Raw genomic sequence first — 12,171 nt, 5'->3', positions numbered from 1 at the left:
TTTTTTCCATTTTTAATAATATATTGTAAATATGGTTTTCACGGATATATGCATCGCATGACGCTTGTTTACGTAGTAGTCAGCAGATTGACACTTCTACAGTATTGCAATTTTTTCTTTTAGAAAACTTATAAAAAAGTAACAGAATATTGAAATCGTTCAGTAAAATGGTACATTCTGGTATCATGCGGGATCTCTCTCTCTCTCTCTCTCTCTCTCTCTCTCTCTCTCTCTCTCTCTCTCTCTCTCTCTCTCTCTCTCAATGCAGCAGCTTTCAAGTAAAGGATATGATTAAAGAAGGAGAACTGTATGTCGAAAAAACTGTGTAGATTGATCATTTTTAAGTTATATACACCAATGCATTTTATAACAATGTACAATTGTTAATTCTCAGGTTATTACTTGTGGATGGGCAAGGCATTTGAACTTGTTAGCAATAGGTAAATGAATAGCTGAGAAATGTAAAAGAATAAAAATAAATTTTGTATTTTTTTTCATAAGTAATAGATAATATTCTGAATATAGATGGTATTAAAGGTTCATATTATTATTATTATTATTATTATTATTATTATTATTATTATTATTATTATTATTATTATTATTATTATTTGTTGAATTTTAACTGCGACTTTCTTTTTCATACTGTAGACAATTTTCTGAGTAGAGATTTCATCGGAGGTTATTATTATTATTATTATTATTATTATTATTATTATTATTATTATTATTATTATTTATTAATTCACTTATTTATGCGTTCCAGGGGAGAAAGGCAGCGGAAGCGTCAGCGGCAGCAACAAGGAACAGAGGAGATCCGACCCAGGGAGTGTGGCTGGCGTGGCGGTGGCCAACCACACCAACAGCTCCTCCAATCTCCTCACCTCCAACGCCAACAGTACCTCCAACACTCCTCTCTCCTCGGGTCTGCCTTCCTCCCTCCCCAACAACGGCTCCGATCAATTAGAGGACTACAATTCGCCGGACTCTTCTTTCAATGCTTCGACGGACAGCGCGTAAGTACCCACGCGCCCCAGAGTGCCCTAGTGCCCTGTCTTACTACCTACCTATACCCACCTTCTCTCTCTAGTTTACATGGCATCTTTATTTTTTTTTTTTTTTATCTTTTTAACTGTTGCAGGTGGCGTCGCAGAAGGAGGAGGAGTAAGGGGAAAAGGAGACCTTTGTTTCAAGTCTCTAATCACCTATTTATTTAATTTTTTTTATATTGTTTTCGTTGTCAAAACTTGTCTTTGTACATCGTTGACTACACTCGACTCGAAGTTCACTAGTCCATTTATTTATTTTTTAAATTCTGAATTGTTATTAAAAATATGTAAATTGGATATTCACAGCTCCATTTATTTATTGTTTTTTTATTTTTAATTGTTACTGAAAAATTTTTCTTCAGTTGGGAGGTTCACAGCTCCAGTTATTTATTGTTTTTATAAACTTGAATTGTCATTGTAAAAATTTCTTCAATTTGGATATTCACAGCTCCATTTATTAAATCTCTTTTTAATCTTGAGTTATAATTAAAAAAAGTCTCAATTTATTTATTTTTGTTATTTAAAAAAAAATCATTAATTTGGTTATTCTTATCTCAATTTATATATTTTTAAATTGTTAATGAAAAAATTGTATCTAATCAGGCTCCCATGAACGTAAAAAAGGCCAAAGTGAAAACCATTCCTATCTGTGAGCTCCTAACGACAATTCACTTATCCCAATCACTGCACCATTTGATTAGCCCTTGATTGGATTAGCGAGATTGTGGAGCTGATCACATTGTTAAGATGTTATCAGGATTAACGAGGTTTTATCAGGGCTTAATTAACTCTTTAACGACATGTGAATGACGGTGGAGTGTAGTCAAAAGGTGTGTTTGTGCACTCATTATGTTTTATAATCAATCAGTATATAATTTTTAAATGTATGTTATTGTGGTTTGTCTCGGACGTGTCTTTTCTATTTTGGTTTTTATCTTCGTTGCTCAGTCATCAGTTATCGTTTTGTGATGCTAATGTTATTCCTTTGTTATGCACTGTCATGGTTATTCCTATGACTGCCTTGTATGTTGGTTCAGTGTTGTTTTACTTTTCGTTCAAGATAAGTTGACCTTAGTTCTTTCCTTTTATGTGAGTTTGAATGCATGCAGTTACCGTTCAGTTGGCATCCAGATGGCTCCCAATGTATTTGGAGTTGATTGTGAATTGAAATTTTTGATCGACAATATTTTTAAGTTTGCAAGTTCTCGTGCTTGTGTAGCTCACCTGGTCTTGATTGTGAATGCTGCACCTGGGGTTTCATTTAATGGAGTGTTTATGTAAATTGATGACCAGTTAAAGCAGGCATTCGTAAGACGAGTGAAGTAGTCGTCGTGGATTTATATTTTGACCACTGTCGTGATTCCAGTGAACAGCCTACATGAGGAGGTGTTGTAACGCATCTGGAAATCATCTCTCTTCTTTAAGAAAGCGAGTAATAGAGAGCCTACTGTGTTTGGTCTTCATAACCGAGGCGTGAATGTGATCTTTGGTATCTGGAGGCAGATGATCTAAGTGTCTGTGTTCATTATCATCCTCATTATTCATGGTAATTATTCGTCTTTGTTGCGCTTCCTTAGTAGGACTGCCTTCTTAGTGGGTGTGTTTGACTTCTGTTTATCCGTCTCACTGTCCAGCTGGATTCGCTTAACGATGACTAAGACAGTTCAACCCTAGTGGGTTGTGATATTGAGGCTTTTGATGCTTAACATCATATGTGCATTGTGGATGGTTGCTCCATGGTGGGCTGAGGATTACCTCGTCGAGGCCCATGGAATTTTATATGAGGTTAAATTATCAAATACATTTTTACGAAGTACTGATCACTCACTCTTGATATATTTACTCTTCCTTCTTTGCATCTGCCACCCAAGCAGTGAAACACAGCAATCTGCTATCAATCTAGTACATAATTTCAGTCTCAGGATCAACAGAAACTTACGAGATTTATGAGGAAGAGTACCCATACCATTCATTACCTTTCCCGTCCCGGAGATCTAACGTAGGTTGTGTTTTTGTGCTCCGACAGCGGTACCATTGAGAGAGAGAGAGAGAGAGAGAGAGAGAGAGGAGAGAGGGGGGAGAGCATATCAATACGCATCGATCTTTAATTAACAGAAACATGAGAATGGAAGAGATGAATGGGAGCAGTTGATTGATCGGCGTTTGGGGGGTTACCATAATAACTGAGAGATGATCGTATGCCAGATTACCTATTATGTTTTGTGGATGCACGAACGATTTCGATCATCCAGATTATGTTTGTGGATGTATGAAAGAGTTAAATCTTCCAGAATATATTTTTGGATGTATGAACGAGTTAAATCTTCCAGAATATATTTTTGGATGTATGAACGAGTTAAATCTTCCAGTTTGTGGGTGTATGAAAAGTTAAATCTTCCACATTATATTTGTGGATGTAAGAACGGGTTAAATCATCCAGGTTATATTCTGTAGATGTACGAACGAGTTAAATCATCCAAGTTATATTATGTGGAAGTACGAATGAGTTTTAACTATCCAGATTATATTCTGTGGATGTATGAATAAGTTAAAACATCCAGATTATATATGTGGATGTACGGCCGAGCTGAATCATCCAGATTATATTCTGTGGATGTACGAACGAGTTAAATCATCCAGGTTTTAATCTGTGGATGTATTAACGAGTTAAATCATCCAGGTAGAGTTGGATGCATGTTAGTGAGGGAGGGGTGGGTATTCACGTGTGGGAAGTCTCGGCAATGCTCGGTTTAAAAGGCGTGGGAAGGGTAATGGGAGTTACAGAAAAAGGGTGTGAGTGTGTGTTTGCGCGCCCGTGCGTGCGTGAGGGCGTGCGTTTGTCGGAGGGGATTTGTTGAAGTTTGGGGGAGGTTGCATCTGGGGGTCTTTGTGGAGGAGGTATATATTGAGATTTGGCGAAGGTGAAGGGCGTTTTTGGTGGATGATCATGTATTATGTTCGGTATTTAAAGGTTGTTTAGCTTACGTGTCTGAGTTTGCAGTTACGTCAATCATCAGTTCGTTGCACTGTTTTAACTCATTCACTGTAGTGACCGTGGCTACAGTTTCTGAGGAGAAATTTAAATGATTTGTCACCTGTATTTTGCTTATCGTTTTTATTGTATTTCACCATCCTTGTGTGTGGGTAGAAACGGGAATCTTTGTTTCTTCATTAAATAAATTTTGTATTGCAATAAATATTTTTCCCCCCACTTGGCTTCAAATTCAGATGTATTTGACATGTAAGTCTTGAGACCGTAGCTACAAATGTCGAGGATGTGTCGTTAAAGATCATATGCTAGCATGGATGTATTATCATAGTTGATTTTGAAATGTTTCTTGATGCTTTGTTAATTTTTATCTGTTATGTTGGTTGTGATGCAAGAAAGTTCAGTTTGATTCGTGTTCTCAATATGCAATCAATATTTATTAGGATTTATTTCTGGAATTGTAGCGATCAGGCAAACTTAGGGGGAGAAACCAACTAGTCTGAGGTAATAGTTGGTGCAGGCTTAATTTAGAGACTCCTGTTATAAATATTTATGGGCTGGATAAAAATCGCAGCACTGAGATAGTTTTCTGACATACAGGAAGTTGATGTCAGTGCAGGCGGCTTCACGAGATAATAGTGGGGAAGGTTCTGTCAATATCAGCCCTCTCTCTGATTTCCCATTTGTTGGAATCCCGCCGAATTCCACCATAGTTAGATTCCAATTGATATAGATTCGGTAGAAACGCCATTAGTAGGGTACGATGCCGAAGTCAGTGTCCGGAAAATGAGAGAGAGAGAGAGAGAGAGAGAGAGAGAGAGAGAGAGAGAGAGAGAGAGGTTTTTGTTATTTATTTAAAACCCTTTTCATTCCTTCTAGAAAATTATTAGATATAAAGTTGAAAATATTTAAGAATTGGTTTAAGGAAAACACTGTGGCCTTATGATTGACAATGAGAATTGTGAGAACAGTGTTAATTGTGTCATTAACTGTCGTCAGCATCATATAGAACTGAATTGAATTGAATATGGCCAAAAGCCAAGCACTGGGACCTATGAGATCATTCAGCGCTGAAACGGAAATTGACAGTAAAAGGTTTAAAAGGTGTAACAGGGGAAAACCTCTCCGTTGCACTATGAATCAATTGTTAGGAGAGGGTGGAAAGTAAGAGGGAAAAAAAGAATATGAAAGAAGGCACAGTAAAAGAAACGAAAGGGGTTGCAGCTAGGGGCTGAAGGCATGCTACAAATAACTTTCAAGTAATACCTACAGTGCACGGCATGAGGTGCACTGACGGCACTACCCCCCCCCCCTGCGTGGTCAGCATCATATAAGATACATATTAAGTGAAAGCATTGTAATGGAATATGTTTCTGTGGAATGTAGCTTTTGGAAATAGGATGGAAATAATGGGATAAAGTGCTGATGATCTTAAAAGAAAATATCAGTGAAACGGAGTTAAATAAAAGGTATCGCTATCAGTTTTTTTTTTTTTTTTTTTTTTAGAAAGTGGAAATATGGCAAGGATAAAAGTTCCTGTTTGCATTTTCTTCCTTAGATGTAGTTACATATCTGCAACGTCAGTTTTTGTACTTCATACCATTTTGGCTTTATCGTATTCATCATTGGCTGATAATTGAACAGTCATTAATGTTTTTAATCACGCTTGATTAGGTTACTTATATACATAGCAATCAAGATTCTCACTTGTTCGGGTCAAAGAAACGTTTCAACTTCCATCGAAAGTTGCATTTAAATTGTAGTACCGTGGACTTCCACATTCTCTCTCTCTTTCTCTCTTTGTCCTAACGGAAGTTATTGTTAACCTTACGCTGAGGGTTCTCAAGTATTATTTGGGGTATACAATTGATACAAAAGAAGTAATGCTGGTTTGCAGGATTTTAGTCCATACCATAGTCAGGCAGCAAATTTTTAAGTATACCGTAAATCTGATTAAAACTTTTAAAAATATTAGAAAAACTAATTATAGTTAGATAGTAAAGATTCAGTGAAAAAATCCTTTTGGGGGGGAAGGTATGTTTTTGAGGATTGCTTTCTTCCAAGAGACTCTGCCTCTTCCTTGCAAACTCGAATCAGAATTTGACTCTGCCAAATAAAGCAAGGTAACATTGATAGCCTCAGTACTTGCTGTATTGCGTAACAACAAAGTGGTCCAGTACCTTTAAAGCTGAAGAGTGGGGAATTCACGCCTGCCTTCTCTCTCTCTCTCTCTCTCTCTCTCTCTCTCTCTCTCTCTCTCTCTCTCTCTCTCTCTCTCTCTCTCTCTCTTAAACCAGAAGGGTGTGAGCCCAGGAAGAAGAAAACGCACTGCATTATTGCAAGAGAGAAGAGAACACTTCAGGTGCAGTAGAGAATTTGTAAAGGGTCAATAGAATGGTGCAGAAGGAACATTGACCGTGAAAAGATACTCTCTCTCTCTCTCTCTCTCTCTCTCTCTCTCTCTCTCTCTCTCTCTCTCTCTCTCTCTCTGTCGAAAAGTGCTTTGTATTTAGGGTCGTTGTTGAAGGTAGGTGAGCCCCGCTGGAAATTTCATGGATTACATTATGCAAATGTACATTAACGCGTTGGATAATGAACTTTTGTTTCAAGGCCTTGGAATGAAGTTCATTATGTGAAACAAAAAGAAAGGCTCAAGAACTGAGGTTCCCGTAGTGGGTTGGGGGGGGGGGGTTAGTGCCGTCAGAGCACCTCATGCGGTGCACTGTACACATTACTTTAGGTTCTTTGCAGGGTCCCTTCGGCCCCCCTTGCCGCAAACCCCTTTCATTCGTTTTACTGTACCTCCGTTCGTATCCTTTCTTCCATCTTGCTTTCCAGCCTCTCCCAACAATTCTTATATAGTGGAACTGCGAGGTTTTCCTCTTGTTACACCTTTCAAACCGTTTCAGCGCTGAATGACCTCATAGGTCCCAGCGCTTGGCCTTCGGCCAAAATTCTATATTTTATCTATCTATCTATCAAGAAGTGAGGCAAGTAAAAAAAAGTGTTAAGGTTTGTGTGTGTTCGTGTGTGTATGTGTATGTATGTATGTATGTGTATGTGCTTTTATATATAAAACGCAAATTTTCTTATGTATGAGGGCAAATCCATACCAGGCATGTCAGTGAACTCGTAACAGACTGCATTGGATAGCTAGACGAGGATTAGATAAAGTGAATGACAAATGCCCCTATCAATCTGGGTATTTTCTCTCTTGCGAAACGCTATTGATTTCCACGACGTTTGATTTTTTTGTTGTAAATATTTAATGATTGCTTTGAATATGTCAGGTGAAGTTCTGTACACTTTGTGGTTAATATTTCATTGCTTTTGTATTGCCTAGAACGGCAATTTTTTTAATGGATTATTTATTATCGATTCATATCAGCGATTATAGCATGCACGCCTGCTAGAATTCTTGCTCTGCTTTATGTATGCTTGAGCGAGAGGGTGCCTGCAAGAAATAGTTGAATGGCGCAGTTTCTTTATGAGGGTTCGACTGGTTACTGGTGGTATATATGTGTGTGTGAAGGTGTAATTGTTGACTGTTGTCTTTAATTTCTGGAGGTACCCCTTGTGAAGGGGTAAAATTGCTTGTGTGTGTGAGTGTATTGTATGTGTCTGTGAATGTTAATATGTGTACAAAGCGAGTATTATTCTCAATCAAGCCCACTGTATGAACATATGCTCTCTCTCTCTCTCTCTCTCTCTCTCTCTCTCTCTCTCTCTCTCTCTCTCTCTCTCTCTCTCTCGTGTGCTGTCAAGATTAATTTGCATTCAAAACGTCTAATCAGCTGTTTTGCACACTTGAATGTATGGTCTTACTCTCTTATTAAAAATTTAGTAAAACATTTTTGAAGTGTGGGCTATTAAGTTAATAAGAAAAAAATAATAATAGTGAGACACTATTTACTATTATTTTTTCTTATTGTAGTTGCTTTGTTGCTTGGGTATTCAGTGAGAATGATTGTACATCTACTATCGTGACATTTTTGCCTCGAGGTATCACGAGTATCACTAATTAATATACTCTGATCTTCGATTAGTATCGAAGCTGCGCTCCTTTGTTCGCATCGCATTGGCAAACGTCTAATTACTGCTCCGCTTAGGCCGGGTTCTGTGGAAACTCAAACAGATTTCCCTTGGAAAAAAAAAAAAGACGGATTCCGATATCCGAAGCTGATTTCCCTTTTCTCAGCTGGAGGGGTAAAAAGAAGAAAGTCGGATTTGGCGTCCATAGCAACAGCAGCAGCAGCAACAGCAGCAGACAGCCACTGCTGCAGCATGGCACAGCCTACACCGGCACCGGCTCCCGCCGGGTGGGAGAACAGACGACTGGAAAGGAATACGTTATGGATTTCACATATTTTCCCCCGGCGGTGAGCTTTGGGGGTGGGGAGCCCAAGGGGAGGGGGTCTTCATTGTTTTCTTTATGGAAATAGTACGCTATAATCCCCTCCACCCCCGTGTTTATTTCTTTTATACGTTACGGTGTTTCATAATTAATCAGAAACTATTTTTTTTCCTTTTTTGTAAAGGAAATGGATATACTTTTTCCAGTGGAGATTGTATTGACCACTTTGTGTTCGCCTTCCGGGTGGGGGAATTTTATCCTCTACTTTTCCCTGCCGTGAAATAGAGAGAGAGAGAGAGAGAGAGAGAGAGAGAGAGAGAGAGAGAGAGAGAGAGAGAGAGAGAGAGAGACTGTTCAGGAAAAGGTTAGTACCTGTAACAGGTGCCATTACCATATGTCCCTTTTTTACGAGATGGTTACGGGGGGAAAGTTTTTGGGACCTGTTAGGCACCTGTTTTCTTTCCCTACCCCATATCCTCTCCAAAGGATTTTTTTTTTTTATTTAATGGTTCTCTTGTGCAGATCGTGGGGGAAGGAAATTGAGATTAAAAGTGATCGGGGGGAAATAAAGATACCGAGTCCATTTACGTCGGGAGAAAAGATGGTATTTTGTTTTTCTTTTTTTAAGAATTCTCATTACCTTTCCTATTACCTTTCCTATTGGAGAAACTCCTAGGGCGAGGAGGACTAATTTAAAATATCGATTTTTTGTTAGGCGTTGAAATGCCTTAGTGTTTTCGGTTAACGAGTAAAATTTTTGTTTGGGCCTGCGCTCTTATTATAGATTCGTCATGAGTAAAAAAGGATTATTTTTGTTATTTAATATCATAAGTTGGTTACATTCGCATGCATACATACATGCACAAGTAAGACTCGAAAATTATATATATATATATATATATATATATATATATATATATATATATATATATATATATATATATATATATATATATATATATATATATATATGAGCCCATCACCCGTCGCCCACTGCTGCAGTGATAATTTTCTTACTCGCCTTGTAGAGTCAACTTTATTATAATATATGAATTGCTGATTACCCGTCCACCCAGTGAGAAAGTCTACTCTACAACTTAAGACGGCGAAATTCCTGTACAGACGTAAACGGGCAATCGTGTCTGCTGACTAATGCCCGCATGTATCTGACAACCTGCTGAGAAGAGAGTTGGACGGAGTCCTTGATCTGCAGGAGGTTTACATTGAGTAAGATCGTATATTTCTAGTCTTCGATCCCCTGGACAGCTTTTGTCGTGGGTGATGTTTGAGTAAAAGGGCACCTTTCTTGAGGTTTGGTTTGGATTTTTTCCGGACACATTTATTTATTTATTTATTTATTTTTAATAAGTGAGATCTCTTCTCTCTGTGTTTCCCTTTACATTGTCATAGTTCCAAATGAACACCACTTTCTTTGGAAGCTTGAATTTCAAGTCCGTGGCTCCTTTGGTGGGCTTGTTCCGTATGAATAGGGTTCATCTTCTGACTAATAATAATAATAATAATAATAATAATAATAATAATAATAATAATAATAATAATTCTTGAAGCTGTTCATTTTCGCGTGGAATGAAAGTGCAATTGAATGGAAATTCGCAGACGAGATATCATATGGGTGAGACGTGTTTGTTTGAATGATAACTTTGAAATGGAAAGTGAATCCTTTCCTGAATGTGACTCACTATACTAGTAAATTCGAGTTTTCCTGTATATACAGTGCTCATATTAGAAAAGTTTATACGATAATTGTATAATATATGAAATATTATTACATGTATTCAGACTAGACAAGACGTATATAGAAAAATATTATTTGGACGCTGGCAATTTAAAATGAATTTCAAGAGCTATATATGTAATTGACCTTCCGAGGACCAGACACATAATTAGGTACTTTCATGTCGATTCGATTGTATTGGAAAAGGAGTCGGTGCAGAGGAATAATAATAATAATAAAAAAAAAAGAATGTCTGTTGAATCATTGGTCCAAAGTTGCCTTAGTGCCGACCCCCTACTGGCGTTGTCTTATCTCAGGGCTTCTGAGCGCCGTGCTAAAATTAATCTCTCTTCTCGCTCTCACAGATTAGGTGTTTTATGAAGTTCCTAGGTATCGATGTTTACGGACAGTGAAAGCCAAAGGGACTGTAGGAAAATGCAGAACTTGAAACTGATCGACTTGACTTTTTTTTTTTTTTTTTTTACTTTTATATAGATATTGTTTTCCGTATTCATATTTTATGTGTCGAAGAAAACGATGTTAAGGGATTGAGTCTGACATAAGGTCTTCATTCACCTGATATTAACTTACGTCATTCCTGAAATTCTTCGATTCTAAAAAAAAAAAAAAAAAAAAAAAGACACCATTTTAAATGACATCAATAAGCCTTAGTAAGAACGATGCAAGGGAACTGAGTCTGACATACGGTCTTTGTTCGCCTGGTGTTCAGTACTAACATCAGTCCTAAAGTGCTTCGATTCTCCCTCCCTCCCCCAAAAAAATCTCCCGCAAAAAAAAAAAAAAAAAAAAAATCGCCGTTTTAAATGGTATCAATAAATCCTAGTAAGAATGGTTTTGAGGATTTGAGTCGGACAAAAGGACCCTATTCGACTGATGTTCAATTGGTAATATTTAAGTTAGTCTTGAAATGCTTGGATTAATAAAAAAAAAAAAAAAAAGATCGTTTTAAACAGTATGAATAGGTCCTTGTAAGGGTGGGTGCTTTTTCGACAACTCGTAGATTTGCATACTGGAATTGTTTGTGCTTTTGGTAACTCTCCTCTTGTGGGCTGGTGCTTAATACCTCTGTGTTGTTTATGTCCTGTATTCATTTGGTTCTTGGAAGGCATAGTTGTGATCGGTGCTCCTGCTTTCATGTGTATATAGTAGAAATGCTTGTTTATCCTTAGTAAAGGCTTGATGATGACATTTTAGTCGCTTTGCTATTGGTTAAAAGGTGTAAGTTATACTTTGGTAATATTCATTCTGGCTGTCTCATCCCCTCTCTGGTAACTCGTAGACTTGGCTGATTATATTTATCCTGCTGCTCTTCATGTATGTAAATTTTTTCCAGATTTTTTCCAAATAATTAATGTGTATATAGACTGTCCAGATTTCATAATCATTCCCTTACATGTTTCCATAGATAATTTATATACTAGTTCTGCATGCGTCTTTTTAATTTTTTTTTTTATCTATTCATGAATATTTTTGGTGTGTACATAATATCTACTGACTGGTGTGTTTTTATCTCTAAAACATCTCTCTCTGTACACGTACAGTACGTGTGTATGTGTGTGTATTATACATACCGGAAACTCCCTTTCTATGTACACCTTTTATGTGCGTGCGTATGTAGGTGTGTAACGTTGGTCCTGTGTGCATTTTTACAGCAGCGCTGCCGTCTCCAATACATTGAGGTTCCTTCAGTCTGCCTGGGCTTCACAGTCAGAGTTAATGTGAGTTGTTGTCATCTCTGCACATGTCTTGTGTCTTCATTGTGGTTGAATGTAAATCTCTCTCTCTCTCTCTCTCTCTCTCTCTCTCTCTCTCTCTCTCCTCTTATTCATAATCCCATCCCGATGATACCACCGAAGGGAAGACCCTTTCATGTAGTTAACACCATTTTTTACTAACATTTGGTTTTAGTTATATATATTTATATTTTTGGCCATTAACCATTTGTACACTTTTTTATCATTTTCGTCAGTCTTATGTTACGAACACTGATAGCTTTAGTTTGCCTTTTCTTCAAGCAGTTACG

At 37.5% G+C, this 12,171-nt stretch overlaps 1 protein-coding gene across 1 annotated transcript in view; it reads left to right on the top strand.

The window, feature by feature from the left end:
* Positions 1–12,171, top strand: part of RhoGEF2 (Rho guanine nucleotide exchange factor 2) — an 808,005-nt gene that overhangs the window by 600,428 nt on the left and 195,406 nt on the right. The window contains 2 exon segments of the mRNA XM_067122600.1: positions 767–1,016; positions 11,801–11,866. Of these exon segments, the coding sequence (XP_066978701.1) occupies positions 767–1,016; positions 11,801–11,866 (316 nt within the window).

The sequence above is a fragment of the Macrobrachium rosenbergii genome, chromosome 20 (assembly GCF_040412425.1).
Source record: "Macrobrachium rosenbergii isolate ZJJX-2024 chromosome 20, ASM4041242v1, whole genome shotgun sequence".
NCBI classification, from domain to species: domain Eukaryota; kingdom Metazoa; phylum Arthropoda; class Malacostraca; order Decapoda; family Palaemonidae; genus Macrobrachium; species Macrobrachium rosenbergii.
This window is presented reverse-complemented; position numbering and strand designations above follow the sequence as displayed.